Source organism: Gavia stellata, chromosome 11 (genome assembly GCF_030936135.1).
Source record: "Gavia stellata isolate bGavSte3 chromosome 11, bGavSte3.hap2, whole genome shotgun sequence".
In the NCBI taxonomy this organism is placed as follows: domain Eukaryota; kingdom Metazoa; phylum Chordata; class Aves; order Gaviiformes; family Gaviidae; genus Gavia; species Gavia stellata.
Genome location: NC_082604.1, coordinates 21929690 through 21948967, shown reverse-complemented (window position 1 = coordinate 21948967; position 19278 = coordinate 21929690). Strand labels below are relative to the sequence as shown.

The following is a 19278-nucleotide window of genomic DNA, read 5'->3' as shown; positions in this document are numbered from 1 at the left end:
AACAAACTTTAAATCAAAGTCGTTAAACATTATAAAAGCTGTCCTATTAATTACATTTTTGTGACTGCATGACAAGGTAAACCAAAGACAGACTAGTCAAAACCAGACCCCCAAAGACATAGTCACAGAGACCAGTCATAAGAGAAGGCATGAGAAGCACCCAGCTCTCGCGCCTGGGTACTTTGGTGCCAGCTACCAGACAGACCAGCAGAATGTACAGCAGCCCATAATCCCACCTGACATAAACAAATGCAATACCCTGGAGATGAATTGCATTGTTCCTCTGACTGAATTTGGACCTGCTAATCCAAATATGCTCTGAGTATCACTGTTACACGAGTAGCAGGTGCTCACCAGCTTTTACAAACAGAAGCTACTTGTCTAAGACTCCCACGTATTTGGTAGTTTGGCCATTTCCTCATTAAGCCCAACATGCTGCTGCTGAGATACCGCAAACACTAGTGGAGGTAGCTGCAATAAGGAGCTACTGGAAAATGATGTCTCATAAATAGTGGATAATACCAAGGAGGAAGAGTCCTTATAGGGACTGCTTCACATGCGCTCACATACATGGTAGGTCAAAGTGGAGAAGGAGGAATCCCTCAAGGCTACCGAGACTGCAGCCAGCCCTGCCTCGCACAAGAGCTTCCACTCTTTGCTGAAACAATCCCCACCTATACAAGTTCACACAGAGCAAAAATGAGCCATTGTCATAAATGACATCTCAGTTAGCTCCCAAACTCTCTAGTCAGCCGCAATCAAAGATTTTTGGCATCATGCTGCTGTTTTTCCCAAGTCCCTTAAGTCTGAAGGATTGTTTACAGACTCCCCGAAATACCAGGTGTTAACAAATGTATCATCATCTCTTCTGGTGCACAGGGATTTTGTCATTTGACTTTCCACAGGTTTTTCATAAACACATTTCCTCTTTTAAAACACAGGCTCATGTAGTGTTTTTCACACTATCAGTCTCATTGCATTTAGTTATATACACAGTCTGACTTCTTCAGGTAAATACTGCATTCCTGCATAAAATTCCACGGACACACCACATGCAGCATGTGCAGTTCATCATGCAGCTGTGTTCATTTCTTCTTATAACCCTACACCTTGTTCTTTCATTCACAGTACCTCTTCGTACCTTGATATTGAGAAACAAGCCTTAGATTAATACTTTTTAACATCTTTATATGTACAGCAAACACCTGCCAAAGACACTCCCTAGTCTCAGATAACGTACTGTGGATAATCTTCCTATCTCTCTTTACACTTGTGTAATTCCACTGACTTTAAATAGATCTGCTCTTGTTTCATGCAGGTAGAGAGGTGAAGCAATCCCAGTGGAGTAAGGCAAATTGAAAGTGTGTCATTCACTGAAAGATTAGGCTAATAAATTCTAGGTATTATCTGTTACAGCAGTTCATTACTATTTCAAAACCGACAAGCAGCATTCAATCCAAATGCTTTAGGAGAACTAGAAGTAGGAATAAAGAAAATTTATGTGAAGTGGACATAAATGAATACAGAAGAGCCACAGGAACCTGCACTTCGCAAACATGCACCCTCTACAATTCTCCTAAAAGCTGTTGTTTTTCCACCTCTCCACTAAGATTTAAGAGCAAAAGCAATATTGAGATAATCTGTCAAGTTTCATTATTTTTAAACCATGTACTAAAGTCCATTTCCTAACACATTGTAAAGCCATTATATAAACAATGAAAACCAAACAATTATTAATCAAAATGTTTTTAAAGCCCAGTCATTTTTCTCAGTCTGTAAACTGAGAGGCTGAATGGAGATGTGGCAGGGTCAGCAGGATGGTATTTAAAGGCCTTGAGTTCAATCTTCCTCTTCAGCCACAGACTTTCTGGGTGAATCACTTATTTTTTTTCCAAACCTTACTTCCTCAGCTGTAAAATGTTGCAAGACAACTACATGAGATCCTTAGACACCAGGGTAATTAGAGAAGTGGAAGGAGGGCTATTTATGCTTTCAAATCATACAATTAGTCTTAGATTTTCACCCATTTTTGTATTATTTTATTTGCTGCCTAATTTAACAAATGCCTGCGACTCTGAATTAGGTTGCCCAGGTATCTCTGCGTGTCACTATGGTTTGGCTGTACCAAATTGCTATAGAATTAATACAGAATGCAATTACCACATCTAGGTATTAAAAGGGCAGCGCTTTAACATCTGATAATGGGGACACGCTGCTCTGTAGAGGTTTGCTCCTCTCTGGTTCCTAGGATGACTGAAAGGAACCAACCCTGCTTGGGCATAAGACAACGAAGGGCTGAGGTCAGATTTAACATTAAGCTCCACTTAAAAGTCTTTACGAGCCTATTTACTATAAATGAGAACACATAAAACCTCCTGCATTTCATTGTTAGCACAGAAGTCACCTAAGCACTTAGGCAGCTGCCAGCGCAACAAAATGGTAAATCAGGACAATTCCACCATGGTGTCACTATTCCCTGTAATGGCCCAATGCCTTGAATAACAGAGGACAAGGGAGGGCACAGGGACACATCCCTGTTCACAGCTGCTTATACACTCAGAGCTGTGCCTCAACAGCAGTCACACACCCTGAATGTCTCACATGTGCCACCAGGATCCTGCCCGTGAGGTCAATAGCTCATCGCAGTAACAGCATGGCTGCAGCACCAAGGAAGGGCAACATTTTTCTCTTACCTGAGTTGAACCCAGCAAACCCCAGATTTTCTTTGCTTCAAGGCTCCAGTTCAGAATGCCCTTTCTGTTTGGAAAGTCATTTATGCTGCATAAGCATATGCTTTTCTGGAGCCCTCAAGTAATGAAAGAGGGAAAGCGCACACTGGCAAAAAATGTGCAAAGTATCAGGCTCAGCTTGTCCCCACCTTTTTACAGTCAAGAGTTGAAAGTCAGTCCACGGTTCAGCCTGGGGCTGTTCCAGAGCTTGGGATGTCTACTCAAGGGGCAAGCACAGCCAGAAACAGAGCCCTTCCCGTACCTTCTGGTGCCCATCCTGTCAGATGCTGAGCACTCCCAACCCCTCCTGAAGCCAAGACAGCTCAGATGGAGAGCTCAGCTGGCTTTCGGTAATAGTTGAAAGTACACTGACCCCCCTCTAGAGTAACAAATTCTACACTGGACTACACTCCTTTATCAGTGTGTTAAAACATATTACTCATGTAGTCGCACTCAGTGCTAGGCTAAAATCAATTCAGTCATGCATAGTCCGACTGTATCACGAGCAGTAGCAATAGCAAACACTAAGGCTGTACAATGATAAGAGCAAGATGATTTATTACATACTGTAGAAGAAAAAAAGAAAAAGAAAAAAAAAATCATTTTCATCAACTATTCCCTCACAGGGGTCAGTACAATATAAAGAAAATCAGGACAAATGTACAAAACCAACCTGACAAGAAGGCTTGAGATGAAACATGTTCAAAGCACTTGCAAATGATGTTGCTGGACAGATGCAGAAGGAACTTAAATCAAGTAATTTTTCCCCTGCAAAACACAGACTGAAAAAATTATTTTATTTTTAAAAATCCACAGTCCTGCCTTTACCTGCAGATACTTCAGATAAAAAGATACCATTTTAATTGTGATACATTTTTTAAAGGAGAGATTCCCAAAACTACTGTTTGTCCACATTTATTTGAAAGTGGATTTTATTTCCACTTCCAACTTTATGCAGATGGCAAAGAAGCTTAGCCACTAACTTCAAAGAAACCAGGTCCATACTTCTTCATTTTCTGTTAATCCTTTGGCAACCATGGCATTTGTTTTTCCATAATCGGCAACAGATGTCCATCTCATCCAGAGCATCCTTGTATATATGGTTGTAAAATTTAAAAAAACCCACAAAACAAAAACCACATATATGAGAAAACATCAGCAGTATGAAATTCCTGAAGGGTTTTGAGGCTTGCTCCTACTCAACTAAAGTCAATGTACTTCAAACTATTTTAGCTGGAGCAGGACCAAATCCTTACAGAACCAGATACACACTTTTCAAAAAGCAAAACCTTAAGAGCGTGGTAACCCAAACACAGGAGTAAAAGACAAATTTTAGCAATGTACCTTGCCTGGCCCTAGCCAACATAATATATTTAGCTAGGGTATTTCATTTACTCCTGACTCGGACAAGATTCCCATGGGTTACAGTGAAAGCATTGCTTAAGTAATGTAGCAAAAGGACATCATGCGTTAATAAGCTAAAATATGAACCCGTGCTTATGGCAATAGCTTTCCCTTCTAATGCCCTATAATGGACATCTAGAAAAGGAAAAAAGACAAGAAGCTTTACAGAAAAAAATCTGCATTTTGTTACATTGATGACCATCCTAAGCAACTCCACAGAAGTTTTCAGGGTTCCTTTTGACGTATGTGAAGAAAGCAAAAGTCAAAAATAGACCAATGTTAGGCAAGATTATAACACATTTACTCATTAGTGCAGAATGCAAAATAACAACTAATGCTTAATACAAACAAAATCATATCACTTTCATACTCCTCACAAATACATGGATTCCACAGTCTACTTCCTTGCCTTAAAAGAAATGCTTAAACGTAGTATGAACTTCATATGTCTCCAAAAATATCATCCCAAGTTACCAAATGAACCATTGGATCTAAAAAAAAATAAAAAATATTAGAAATGGACATTTAAGAGTGAGTTGCAAGGAAATCCCCATTTTGTTTGGCATTAAAAGAAACAAAGAAGATCCACTGGTTGGATTTGGGGTTTTTTTTGTTTTGGGGGGTGGGTTTTGTTGTTTGGGTTTTTTTTTTTTTCATCAAGGGAAAGAAAACAATACATATGTGGGAGAGAAAACATTTTCACAAATATAATAAATACCTCTTCTGATCCCAAAGCAAAGTGCAATGTAGAGTTTTCTATTTAAACAGAAACAACCTACAGAATAATGCCTTAAATATTAACAAATCAATTACTGGTCAGCATAGTAAAATAAATATGAACACATTGATTTGTATTTTGTTTCTAGCAGCAAAGGTCATTTACCTACTGGCCAATGTGACAGCTTCACAGAAGTCCTGTTTCTTGGGTTTGGTACTTTGTTTAACATGAGGAAAAGATTCAATGGGTCTGGAAAATGGTACTACAGCTGTACAGTATTCTCCCCAGCCCATCTATGTCAAACAGGGTTTGGCCAGGTTTTCAATATGTGTTTTGAACACTGATTTGGAGAACAGCTTTCACAAAAAAAATAAAATCAGGACCCACCCAGTTTCTCATGCTGACAAGTATGAGCTTGGATTGAGCTGCAGCCTAATGATATTAGTGATGTGGGCTGTTTTCTCTTTGCAGTCAACAATTTTCTATGCTGGAGGGAGAGTGGGAAGATGACAAACTGTTAAGCAATGTGCAAGAGGGAAGACAAGCTTTGGTCTCTTGTAGGGAAGGGCCACAACAGAGCACTGGGGTAAACTGAGTCTCAGCTGCTTCTCCCAGCAAGAAATATCTTTCCTCCCAGGTAGGAAACTTGTCCTACTCTTGTCGCTTGAGTCCCACTGTCTGCTTTATACCTGCTATGTAACCCACCACTTTGAAATTCTCAGGATCATGACATTCACTTGTTGTACTCCCTTGAACAAAACAAAGCAGCTAGAGGCCTCCCTGTTCAGGGCCAGTCCTCAAAACCAGACTCAGACCTGTGCAGAGAGGAGCCTGCAGGAACAGCCCCCTGCACCTCCCTTCGCACGCCCTCCCGAACACACTAGCACATTGGCGTGCTGTGGCACGCTTGCACCAGCTGTTACCAGGGGGTAACAGCACGTGGAGCAAACTGAGTTTTAATACCTCCAGCAGTCACTGGAAATGCCAAATGAGGAGCAGATCGCTGCGCTGGGAGCAGGAGCAGCAACCAAAGCAAAGTGGTGAACAGTTGACTTTTGGGACATAGGAAAGCAGACAAAAAAGAGAGACAAGCCATGATGCTTCCTTTACCCCCGCTCCGCACCTGCCACTGAAGTCAATGAAGCTATACCAGCGTACAGCTGTAGCAGCGCAGTGGTGAATCGGGTCCAACAGAGGTTACCTACATGCTGCACTTGCCACTGGAGCCGATGTTTTAGCAACACTGGGAACTGGATTCCAATCACAGCTCCTCACATCTACCCAAATGAGCAGAAAAATAAATGTCAGCCCTACTTCTGCTCTTTATCTTCTTTCTACTTTTGCTAAGGAAAAATCAAAACAGACACACACCCTTTGGGTTTGTCTATACTTACAAAGTTGCTTAACAAGTTTCATGAATACGTCTGCGTGGCCAAAAAGCTGTTACTCAAACAATCATCACCCCTGACATTTACATCCTACCTAACTTTGGATTTTTGATGGTCCCTAAAACAGTGAAGTTAACATCAGGAAATGGAATTAAAACCCGTTCTGAGATGGGAAAAGGAAAGAGGGGAAAAAATTCATCCAATATTGGTAGCTCTAGTCCAAATGAGCATTTCACCCCTCCTCTACAACACCCATTGGGCTTTGTCCAGGGAATGGCATGGAAGTGGGACACACCAGTATTTGCTCCCGAAGATCCAGGCAGCCCTGCTCTCCCAGAGCAATAAAGCTACAGGCCAGAGACCAACACTTGCTCTCTTCTACATCAGTATGCAAAGAAACTACAGCTGACAGCTCCTTCCATCCTATTCTCAACTCTACTCAGTTAAGGCAGAATCAGAGCAGAGTACATCTCATCTGTGCAGGTTTGCTTTCCGATTCACTTCACTAAGCCACTGAGACCCACACAGACTCTCTTCAGTGAGATGAGCTACACCCATGGTGCATTAAGGTACCCAGCCAACAACACTGAGAATCTTTTTTCATTGTTAACTGGTAGAAGAGAGTATTTCTGAATGGGGCTAATCAGCTGATATCCAATGTTAGATGTTCAGAATGAAATCTGCATCACAGAGAAAGCGGTAAGAGGCAAGACCCTCCAAGGAGGAAAGGTATGCACAGCCTTTCTACAAGGGTGCGGAAAGAACTTATTCTGGGCTGTAATGGGGGCCACAAGCAGCAATTTGTGGACAAGTACACCACCTAATCCACACATTCACAGGCCCCATTCCTGCCCCCCTTTACAAGCTGCCCAGAGATTCAGTCTGCTGTAGGGAGGCATTCTGGAGCACTGCTCTGTGGTGTGCAAAGAGGGGAGCAGACTTTGCACATGGTGCACCTGTGTGGTAGAACCACAGAAGTTCCCAGCACTTCTTGGGCTTTGCATATTCATGCAGAAGGCTGGGGAGAAGACAAAGTCCTCCCCGCCACTCAATACGATGAAGAGCCTTAGATAACTAGCAAACAAACATCAAAAACACTTCATGTCCTGCACAGCATCATCCTGCCAACTATGACAGAAAAAAAACCTAACCATACCATTAAGTTTGCAGGTGTTACATGTATAGCTCGAGAGCATACTCCTATCAAATGGAGCACAAAGCAGGGCATGTGGCAAACAGCAGGCGAGAGACAAGCTGCTCTATTTGCAAACTACTGCCAAGGCTGGCGCGTCATTGTACATAACCTAGGTTCTCCATCTCATTCCTATACCGCTGTTCGGACACCTTGCTTTTATGCTGTTTGCTTTCTAAGTGCTGTCTGAACTCCATCTCCTCGCTGGCCCCGGCGTTGCACATGGAGCAGTAGAACTGGCCACTGGGGGTGACGCACATGGCCAGATCCCGAGGAATCCTCTGGCGTGAGCGGGGATTGAAGTAGGGACCTGAGGAGACAACAGAAAAGCCTGTTTTATCTATAACAAAGAAAAGCTTGGGGCAGCTCAGTGACAGCAAATGTTTAAAAAGAAGCCAAAGATCAGCTTCTTTAACTGATTAGAGTCTGAATCTTATTTTCCCACATGACTTCTCCACTGAGATCCAGATTTACAGGGGTGTAGGACATAGGGGAATGGTACTTGCTGATATTTTCTAAAGCAGTAGAGTGGGCTTAGTGCCCTGGTCTTTTAAGAATCAACAGAGCTTTGAAAATTAGGAGTCTAATCATTTAAGTGATGAGTCAAGTATTTTTTTTTCCCCCCTTAACCCTCCAATTCCAGAACTAGAACAGTCTTTTGATTAGAATAAGCTGCCTCAGTTTAAAATTATCACAAAGTGATATTTAATAGAACTTTACAAGATTTATCTTTTCCACATTACAGTGGTTAGAACGACACAATTAAACCAAGCTTCACCAGGAATCAGGGTTTCAGTTAATATGTGCTCATAACACAACTCAAAATGAAAAAAGAGAAACAGATGCTGGGCTGGACACTATAAAACACACTTTAAATCACAGTAAAGAGGCAAAGTTAGTACCTAACTCCTGAGGAAGGACTCCACTCTAGGAACAGATGTTCTTAGAGGGAGGCTAACATGCTCTCTCATTCTGGTCATGCAAGTGCAAGTACAGGTTGATGTGCTACAGTAGGAGTCAAAGCACCTGGCCACGTGCCAAGAAAATAAAGCAGGAAAATTGTCACCACTTAGAGCAGCCTCAGAGACAGGCAGATGGTAAATTAAGTTACAAACTGAGAAACCGAACTAACAAGCAGGCTGACAAAACAAAGCAACTTTAGCAGCTGGGAAAAAACATGCAGACATGAACGATCAGCAGAGCTAGGACCAGCTCCTTTCACAACCTGTCTCTGCTAAAACAGACCTCAGAAACAGAAGAAAAACAAGTCTGTTTATTATTCATTATTATTCCAACTATAGAACAGATGCAAGCTCCCAGTTACCTGTGTTGTTTTGAACTGTATACATATTTCTTCTGTTCTGCATCATCTTATATTCATTCCCTTCTTTCCTTGCCCTCCGTTTGCCTATTTCTGATGCATCCCTGAAGATTAAACAAATACGAACAGCTGCAATTCAGAGTTTTCTGAGAAAAAGACTGCCAGAGACACTGCCACATGCTTTCAGCCTGAGCGTCACGTTGAACAATACCTACGAGAATGCGTTATTCTGTGCTTCTGCAAGACGCAGACGTTTGGCATGATTTTTCCCTTGGTAGTGAGCCTGTGCCACAGCCGGAGAACTAAACGAGGCATCACAAAGCTTGCAGTAATCATTCTCTGTGGCCAAGATCACTCGGCCACCTGGTTTACTGGATCCCATCTAGCAGCAAAGGGAGAGACAGCATGTGAAACACAAGAAGGTTAAATTGTTGAAATATTTGAATCACAGGGCCTGAGACCAGTAGCATCTTCATCAGGCAACAAGAGAGCTGGAATTACAGCATATGGATTAGGACACTCTCAAGCGCTCCCCAAACTGTTCTTACAAGAACTTCATTTTCCCTGCCTCAGCCTCTAGGAGAGTCTGCAAATTCCTTGAGACCTAGGCAAATACCTGGCCTCAGATGGAAAGGAAAGCAATCCGAACAAACACCCTGTACCTCTGCAATAGCTACAGAGGCTTGTTTACTTCACAGTAATGATTTAACTCCTCTCCTCCTGACTGCCAGGAGCTGATGAACAGTGACTTTCACACTGAGGAAGACCCACGGAAAGGTAAAGGTGCTCCTCTCTCCTATTTACAGTGTACCTAATCTCTCCACAGTACCCTGTCTCTACACAGCTCCCTGACCACACTAAGAGATTAAAAAAAACAATAGCAGAGCAGCCAAACCTCTGATCCTTACCCTTCAGGTAGGACAACACCTGGATCAAGACTTCGGAGGAAGGACCCAGCCTCACATGAGTAGCTCCTGCCATATGAAGGATACCTTGCCTGTCTAGTCAGACCACACACTGATCGGGGCAGCAACCGTGTCTCCTCAGTGTGTATCATCCAGAGAAAACTGCTTTGTAAACAGTGCAGCAGCAGTGATTCATACAGCCATGTCACTGCGGCACTTGCCAAGTCCAGTTTCTTTCACATCTCTTTTCATGCTGTTCAAGCTTATAGACACACGTACACAATTCTGACTTCTACATTAACAACATTAATCCTCACATGGCCCCAGACTGGTCTTTTTATTGTCATGGACCATTTTCTCCATTAAAAAACACATCAGATACCCTAGCAGGTACAGCACCTACGTCCCACTACCCAGGACTGAACCCCATGCCCTCTCAATTCAGTTCCATGAGCAGCAAAGTCAATTTACATGGCACTGACTCTCCCTCTGGCAGCTCCGACAGCACATATAACAGTCTGCCACTTATGGCAAATGCTCGTTAGTTTTGTACAGGTAACAGAGGCTTATGCTTTTGGAAATGACAGGTATAGCTTCGATCCCTGCAGCCCAGCTGTGGTTCCCTGGACAGTCACATGCAAGAGACAGGTTAGCTGTTAAGTCCCATGACAATCAGAAATGATGAAGAAGAAAGCAAAAATCATCTCTTTTGCCTATAATGTGCCTGAGATAGAATTAATCTGGATCACGGAGGGACCCATCCATTCACCCTACACACAGGAATGAGCACTGCAAAAGGAACAACAAAAGAGGAATTAGATAACAGCCCTGGGCAATGGGTGTAGGAGCACCTAAGCACTTTTTCCATGTAGGCTTCACTCACACAATGGAGGGATGAGTGTGCAGAGCGGATGCCACACCCTTGCGTCCAAATCCAGCTCCAACAATGCTGTTTTATACCTGCCCTTAAACAACCGTAATCGGCAGCACATTGGACTTACCTAGGAATCAAAGTATTTGCTATGCAGAAATAGAACATTTCAAGTCCAATATTCTGCTGCCAGGGCAGATCAGTATCTGCGTCTTCAAAGGAAAGCAAACAGCTCACAACAGGCCATTTCCACCATCCTGTGCCATTACAAGGAAAATTCTTTCCCAACTCCTACAGTAATCCTCAAAGTGTGAGATCTAGTTATCCTTATTGGGGGTTAGGTGACAAGTAAGCAGCATGATCTCAGTCACCTTCCCATGCCTTACCTGAGCTGGAAGGGAGACAACCTGAGGTGGGGCAGGCTCAACCGAATTACTCATTCTGGCAGGTGCCGGACAGCTATTGGCAGCATAGTAATTTCGGAGTTTTTTACTGTGGTTTTTACCCTGGAAAGAGAACCCAGATTAATTGCTGTCCTAATAATAGTATCTTACACTGAAAGAAAAAGGTTCCAGAGACCGGAATGAGAAAGTGGCCATGAAGATGGCACCTCAGGTAAAGGAGCTGTCATTCAGAAAATAACAGCTCTGAACTTGAGAAATGCTGGCATCCCCCCTTTCTCCAAAATGCTCATCAGCTAGCACAATTGGGCCTCATTTTCAACTGATTTTCTCAAATCAGTAAGGTTACAATTAGTTCCTCAATCTGTTTCCATTTCACTTAAAACTAGTATTTTGTATTTTAAACATGAAACATTAACTGCTTTGCATAGCTTTTTGATAAGCCTGAACACACACACACACACACACACACACACTTCTTTTCGTGAGGTTGCAAGCATGAGTTAGGACATGAGATTGAATCTAAAAAACCCTGCTTCATATTTTATTTTCTTTTGCAAAACATATACTACAGTTCTTTTTGGTGTACCTGATAGAGCTACATGAGAGTGTATATGCATTGCGGATATATAGTAAGGCATATGCATAAATGCAAGTTACGTACTATAAATGCACTTCTGTCCCCTCATGGAAGAAACACTGCAGAAATCAGATGTTGAAGTGTAACACTAATTCAATCTACCCCTTCACTGGCACGACATCACTGTTTCAGGACTAACAGCAAATCTGATGTCTGGGTCTGGTGTCCTGAGGATATGGACAACCACCCTTTTGGATCTGCTGGTGGAGAAAGTTACTATCTCCACATGTCACACAAATATAGCACTAGTAAGAGAAGCACTAGTAAAATGGCATAACATAAGACCATGAAATATTTGATCTCTCAGCAAAGAAGTATATGCAAATAGTCCCTAACCTATTTCAGACAAGTCAACCAGACCAGCTTGAACAAAATTAATTTGGTCTGAGCTGGCTCAGCTAATGCTATCCAAAGCAGATGAAAAAGTTTGCATAAATGGCCCCACCAGCAGATCAGTGCATAACCTCAAGAAGTAGGAAGTGATGAGTACATGGCAGCAGTTCCCTTTCCTAACTGCACTGCTGGATCCAGCAGAAAACATGCATCCAGGCCTTACTAAATCACGTCTGTGGAATCAGAAGTTCTGTTTTATCGGATGGTGGAAAGCAGATTGCATAAAACGAAGGAAAATTATGAGTGTCTGTCTTTTCACCCATGCCATCTTGGTACTACTCCTCTGTCCCTGTGGTCAAAGTTCTCACAACATGCTCCAGGGATGACACCTTAAATGAGAGCACTGCAGCATGTCTGGACGACCAGCAAATTCAAGCAGGGTGAAGATATGCCTACAGAGCAGTTCTAGCCACAACTTCCAGTCCATTAGATGGTGCAGAGGTAGCTTCAGATGAGCTAACTCAAATGCCGCTGATGATACGCAGCCATCTCAACACAGCACTCAAAATCCCCTTGAGAAGCTAAGTTAGTCCTCGTGCATTAGCCCACACTTAGCTCTGTGCTACCACAGCAACGCTACTGGCAGTGCACACGCTGGCACACGTATGTCTACACAAGCTGCAGATGCAGCAGCCCTGAAAGCTGTGCCTCCTGCTACTGTCCTTACCTGGTAATGAGCCTGGGCTTGCTGCGCTGAATTCAGAGTAACATTGCAAAGCTTACAGCACAAAGGCTTACATAGTTCCTCCAGCATAGGGTCCTGCTCCACCACCTTTGCAAGCTCTTCTTCTTGTGTGTGATGAAAGGAAGGCCCCAGTCCGAGAGATTTTGGTGGGGACAGTGGTGAGCTGGCTCTTGGCCTTGTAACCACTGACATAGGAAGAGATGAAGGCTTCTCAGGCTGAGGAAGAAGTTCTGCTTGCTGTAGAAGAATCATTGGCCAGGAAGACTGTGGGAGTGCTGCTTCTGAAGGACGAGGAGTCTTCTTCAGCTCTAGATCAGAGAGACACAAATGCTGAAATAAGCAGCGCTAACAGGAACTTCGACAGTCCAGGGGACAACTTATGTAACTTCATTGCCTCTAATTTATGCCTTTTCACAATGCCAAGCAGGATAAAGTCAGTTTATAACACTTTACCCCACAGGAACAGCAGCATCCCGGACAACAAGGGCCAGATTAAAAGATATGCATATAAGAAGTGGATTGAAGTCCAAAATGTAGTTGTTAGTACCCCACGGCACCCTCATAGACAGGTGAAGATTCCTAACCACCCATAGTACCTGACCAACAGCACGCCCGCCTCACTGCTCCATGACCGTGAGGAGATGTGACGTACAACATGCACAGCACATACAGCTGTGTTAATGGGAATGGGAGGGATACAACCGTTAGCCACATCCTCTCTTGGCAGCCTAAGGACAAGCTCACACTCCAAGATCTAAACAAATATTACAATGTATTACTGCCACTGATGACTTAAAAAGAACCCAAATATTTCAAAGCAGGTTTATTTTATATAGGCAGATATAAAATACATACACACACCCCCCCCTCAAATACTCACAAAGACCTTCCTGAGGAAAGATATTCTACAGTTAACTTTTCTCAAGTCAGTCAACAAAAGCAGAAGAGTGGGAATCAACTGGAGCACACCTTGTTGTACGCAGTCAGCTCCCAAGGGCTCTCTCTTCCATAGTCTTGTTGAATGACCTTGAGCTATTCTTCGTGTTTCCTTTACTAACTACAACTGATCCAACATTTAAAGCTGTATCTTCTTCTTCTTCTGCAAAATGGAGAGCTTATCCCATATTAACCTTTATTCAATTATTTCTCAGTTAATTCAAGTTCTTAGAACTAACCCTACATTTCCAACAAGGGGTTCTGAGAGGCTTATTTAATTAAAGTTTATAAATCACATCTAATGCTCGGGATGAACATTCCTAGAATAATGCAGAGCTGTGATACTATGAATCAAGGCACAGCTACTTTTGTTAATGTCTTATTAGCTTCTTATCGTAACAAATCCTGTTCACTGCTACACTGGGATCGAGAGAAGCATTATCTTAGCCTTTGCAGATCACTTCCAGCTAAGGCTGCATTGGTAGCAACCATGTTTATGCTACGGGCTTTGTTCGTCTGTTTAAGCAGTGAGCTACATCTACATTTTAAAATAACACTTCTGGAAAATTAGGGAAAGGTAAATTAAATGCCACCTCAGAACTTTGCTCCTAAGTTGCTTTTGAAAATAGAATTTGACTTCAAAGGCATTTAGGAACCTGGAGAAGCAGACAGCATTTATCTGGGATAAATTTTGGGATTTTCAATCTGCTAAAATTAGCATGAGATAAATACCTTGCTACATTCAAGCTATGGAAAATCCCAGCTGATGCCTGCATTTTTAGGTACATTTGTAAGTCTGGCCGCAGAGAGGCCTATGTTCTATCAGGAAAAATAAAAAATAATTTAAAAAGAAAAAGAAGAAAATCAGTGGGACTAAAGCACTCAAGTGACAAAAGCATTGGAGGCAATTTAGTTATTACTAGTAACTAAAGGTAAGGAAAAAAAGAAATGAAAAGAAAAAAAAGAAAGAAGAGCACACATTGCCTTGGGGACAAGCTTTTAAGACAGTAATAGAGCCACCAGGAGTTTTTATGTTTTTAAACAGCCCTCCACCATCAAGGCTCTGAGAAATTCCAGAATACCTAACATGATGTCACCACAAAAACAAATTCAAAACCAGTATCACGAAACCTAACCGAAGCAAGATAAAATGGAATCCACCACAAAGAAGAAAGAGGAAACACAGGAATGGTGTGGTGCAAATCATCCATCAGCAGTGTAAATTCTGTAGTGTTACCTAGCTTCTCTCCAACTTTCAGCATACGCGTTCCTGGTTAAACAGAACTATGGAGTAAGATTTTGCTATCTTTAGTTTCCTCAACTAGTACTCTGTAGACAGTCTAATTAATTTCAGTGGGGCTACAGATGGAACAAGTTCATATTAATGATGGTTAAATATATCATAACACAGGCCTATCAAGGCAGTTTAGATCAACTATGCAAGCAGGTAAGTATGCCATCCAATTTCAGAGTTTTATTACACCACCGTAATGGGCCTCTTACCTTAAAATGGGAGTAAATTATAGCTAAATACTTCACAGAATAACATAAAGAGATCTACAGTAAATGGCAATCGGGATCCATCTGCTTAATTTTGCATGAGTGTTTGCTGCATCAGGTCTTCCATATGCAACTGTCATGGATGGGATTTGTCATATACAAGAGAGGACACAGTGCTTACAGGATCTGCATCAACAGGGGGAAAAGTATAATGTTATATTCTTAGAAAATCTTTAATTTTAAAGTCATTTACTGTTTCTTAAAGTAAGCAGTAGTGTGAAGATAAAATTAAGGCTGCATTGGAAATTTTAAAATTAGAACTTCTGGACTTGGCATATGCAACTCTGACTTTCTTCTAATGGTGATCTTTCATCACTGAAATTGCTCGAATTATGTTGATTTCTCTTTTACAGATATTATTTAAAAGAAAAAAAAAAAAGAATCACTTAAATTCAGCTTATTTACATGTCCCTCTAACCTTCCACTGCTGGTCACTCCTGTCCAGGAGAAGGTAACAGGACATCTTTGACTCCTCCTTGCCCTTCACATGAGAAGCTGCAAAATTTTTACACTAGAAAACAGCAAAGGAATGAGGAACCTCCATCACCAAGGGCTCATGCACATAACGGTACCTCCCGAGGCAGGGTAGGGACCTGCAGCTTTCCAGGGTGAGCTGAGGAGATGTTCTGCCTGAAGACAGCGTCTCTCAGATCTCAGCCATGCCTCCTCCTACACGCCGTATGAGCTAGGATATACTTCCACTCCGTGCCAGTTGTCCTCAGGTGGATGCAAGGGAGACAGGCGCGCAGCCCTGCTCATTGCTTTCAGGTTGGGGCACCCCAAGCGCAGAACTGAAGGAGGAGACCCAGCCTCCATGCCCCGAGTACCACAGCCTGATAGTACCCGGCCACTGCTGGTGGCACAGTTAACAGGGCACAACCTCCCCAGCTGTCCACAGCACAGTTCTGGGGAAGGAACTGGTATGGCCTTAAATCTGAGCACCGTTTGATGGGGAAGGCATGTACAAAATGTGACCTTCCTTGGCCATAAGTGTAAACCACAGCGAGACACGTATGTGCCATGTGTTCCCACCAGAGTTAGTTTTTAAATGCAGCTGAGGCAACTAAAAACAGTGACAGAAATCTATACAAACGATGAACAAGTTGTGGGTTTGGTGTGTTTTTTTTTTCAAGGCAGGAAGCGTTTCTTCTCAAGTCTGCTTGTATCTCAAAATATTGAGATCAATTAACCTAACTTTGCCAGAAAGTCTACCTTTGGCCACAGACTGGTCTTACAGAACTTCATCCTGAAAGGCGGGGTCATTTCATAATGCTACAGAGATCAAAGACAGTGCACCAAAATAAACACACACCATACAGAATTCTACCTCAAGGTGCTGGGCCTCCTCACCCTCTACTTATGAAAATACACATTTAGTAAGCCAGAAACTAAGGGCATTTTTTTCTCTTACATCAGTGGAGTATCAGAAACCACTGCTGACACCCTAGCAGACATTTCTGCAAAGCTGCATGCCTTGCAGTCTTGGTGACGGAGTCTTAAGAGATCAAAAGCCCTGGTATCTCCTACCTCGGAATGACTGCAACCTGAGCAAGAATTCAAGGCACCAACACACAGTTTTGGAAGGGCAGCTGTAAAACCAACATAAAAGAAAGGCAGGCGCAGCCATCCGCATCACCGAAGTAGCTTAAGCACCCCGAAGACGGCAGGAACGTTGCGAGCCCCCCGTAATACCGCACCGGCAGGCGAGGCCAGCCCCCAGCCCTGCTACAAACCCGCTGCCCCCACCCGCCGAGGCCCGGGCCGTGCCCCGCCGCGCACCCCCCCGGCCCCACGCCAGCACCCAGGCGGCACCTACCGCGCCGGCGGGGGCTGCGAGCGGCGGCCCCGGCCCCCCGCGGCGCCCCTCGCCGCTTACCCCCGCACAACTTCAGCCGGTGCCCGAGGCCGCAGGAGGGCCGGGGCCGGCGGGCACGGCCGGGACCAGCTGCAGGAAGTGACCGCAGCGCGGCGGGGCGGGGCCTGCGCCGGCGGCGCATGGGCTGCGCGGCGGGGCCCGCGGCGCACGGCAGCCCGGGGCGGCAGGGCCCGCCGCCCGCTCACCAGCGGAACCGGGTGGGTTTAGTCCTCCGTGCCTCGCCGGGTGCCGCGGGTGAGGAGGCGGTTCCGCCTGGAAGAGAGCTCCTATGAAATCAGCAACTGCCCCACTCGTGTTACGCTCCTGCAGCGCTTGTACCGGGGCTTTCAGCTTACATGGGGCCCTGTCACACTGCTGGACGCTCTCCTTTTCCCCTCCAGCCCCAGCTAGCCGCTGGCTTTTCAGATCCGACGGCTTTTGAAATGATCTCACAGAAACACACAGTCTCCGAAATACACTTTTTGGCATTACGGGCTAAAATGCAGCTGAAAAGTAGCTCCAAACATCTAACTGCGCGGTCAAATCTGAGTTGTGGGTTTGCACAAGGTTATTTCATCTCTCTTTGCTCTGGCACCTTCTGTTTTCCGCAGCAGAAACTGCAATTAACCTGAATTTATATATATAAACATCTTCATATTGATGCTATTCAGAGCCAAAGTGAGTTAGTTTCCCTTCAAGCCGCACGGATGGCAGCGCAGGCCTCACCCTTATGGTTGGGCCATCCTGCTTCAAAGCATACAGCGTTTCGGTTGATTTTCTCCCATTTTGTTGGAACAGGAAAGCATTGAGAAGTCACTACAAGCTGAAACCATCACCAAGACTTTGTGCTAGCGATCAGCCAACCCACCTAGGAATCCATCAGTCAGCCCCACTCATTACTCATTTTTGTGAGATCTTACAAAAATCCCGTTTATCAGACACGTCACCTCAGGTCAGAATCACAGTCCGTGGCGATTTGTAGCAGAAGCAGCAAACAGGCAGCTTTCAGCCAGGTATGTCCAGGGGAGCCACTGCTGCTGTGTGTTTGCTGGGGCACCTTTAGCCGCGGCCTGCGAGGCCGGTGCTCCCGCTGATCGCCGGAGCCACCTGCAGCGGCTCAGCCTGGCCACGGCCGCGAATCGGGTCCCGTGCTGGGCCCTGGGGCTTGGGGCAGCGTTTCAAGGAAGAGAATTCACCGACGCCCTCACCACGTTCACACCTGGCTCCAAAACTTGCTCGTGCCGACTCTGACTCTCCAGTTGAGAGGATAAAAACCCCTTTAAAAAGAGCGATTAGCTGAGATGCCCGACTGATTAATCGCCCAGGTTATCCCTGTCGCCGCCTTCCTGTCATCACCTCAATACAATCCTCACTTGCTGTGTCTTGTTGGCTCTCACCAAGCTAAGCCAGCCCAGCACTCCCATTTCTGACCCCAAACCCCAAACCGCCGGGGAGCAGGCGTTCAAGGTGTTCTCCCTCCCTTTGCTTTCTGGTTTGTACGGCTGCTCACTCGCTAGGCCGCTCCCTTTCAACAAGCCGCTAGATTCACACACAGCGACTTGACGCCAGCGGCAGCCCAAACTTTAACAAAACGTCAGGCGTTACTGGCACTCCAACACGGAAAAGGGACAAGAGCGCGTTGGACTCGGCCAAACCCGTTCTTCCGCGCGTGGGGCGCAGCGTCACTGTGGACACAGAGCGGCCGTAAGGAGTTCACGACAATGAAGAGGACAGAGGCAGCGCCTGCTGGGCCCGCGCCGCAGCGCCAGCCTGTCCCGCCCCGCTCGCTCGGGGTAGGACGAGCCCGTTATTCTTCCGAAAACTGGCTTCCAGCCAGGTCACCCCCAGGGCCCCGGTGCGGTAATCATGCGGCAGCGGCAGCTCCGGCCAACGGGACGGCGCACGTCCCAGCGCCGGGGCAGGCACCGCAGGCTGCGGCCTCGCCGCCGCCGCCGCGCTAGGTGGCAGCAGGACACCGACGCGGGGGCTCTGAGGGAGCGGCCCCGGGCTGACAGGAAGGAGCAGCCGGGCAGCGCCCCGGGGCGGGAGCCGGGTGGGGCCGGGGCGGCCGCCTCACCGCGCGGTGACGTCACGTCGCGCCCCTCCACTGGCGCACCGCGCACCACCCTGAGCCCCTCCTCGGCGGCGCACGCGCGCTGCCGGCCACAGCCTTCCCCCTCCCCCCCCCCCCGAGCGCCGCTGTTCCACTTCCGGCGGGCGGCGCCATCCCCATCCGGGGTCAGGGCCCCGCTCCCTTCCTGTTATTGCCCGTGCGGGAGG

General features: G+C 45.3%; 1 protein-coding gene across 4 annotated transcripts; it reads right to left on the bottom strand.

Annotated features, from left to right (window-relative positions):
• Positions 1-3270: 3270 nt before the first annotated feature.
• Positions 3271-16972, bottom strand: ZMAT3 (zinc finger matrin-type 3). Of its 4 annotated transcripts, none has more exons than XR_009484162.1 (7): positions 15087-15253; positions 12630-12955; positions 10915-11034; positions 8968-9134; positions 8756-8856; positions 3403-7741; positions 3271-3295 (listed from the first exon to the last, which is right to left on the bottom strand). XR_009484162.1 is itself a non-coding variant. In XM_059822771.1 (6 exons), exons 2-6 carry the CDS (start codon positions 12897-12899, stop codon positions 7530-7532), a joined length of 870 nt encoding a protein of 289 aa, XP_059678754.1. In that variant the 5' UTR covers positions 12900-12955; positions 16960-16972; the 3' UTR covers positions 3271-7529. The 4 variants fall into 4 exon arrangements, 2 of the variants coding, with proteins under 2 accessions (XP_059678754.1, XP_059678753.1); XR_009484163.1 differs by lacking the exon at positions 3271-3295 and having other exon boundaries at positions 3486-3511; positions 3713-7741; XM_059822771.1 differs by lacking the exon at positions 15087-15253 and adding an exon at positions 16960-16972 and having other exon boundaries at positions 3271-7741.
• Positions 16973-19278: the final 2306 nt, after the last annotated feature.

Coding starts and splice junctions, on each gene's coding strand:
- ZMAT3 (XM_059822771.1), bottom strand. CDS start 12,899: ATGATTCTTCTACAGCAAGCAGAACTTCTTCCTCAGCCTGAGAAGCCT. Junction 11,035..12,629: donor AAGCCCAGGCTCATTACCAG/GTAAGGACAGTA, acceptor TTCTCTTTCCAG/GGTAAAAACCACAGTAAAAA. Junction 7,742..8,755: donor TACAGTTCAAAACAACACAG/GTAACTGGGAGC, acceptor TTGTCTCCTCAG/GTCCCTACTTCAATCCCCGC.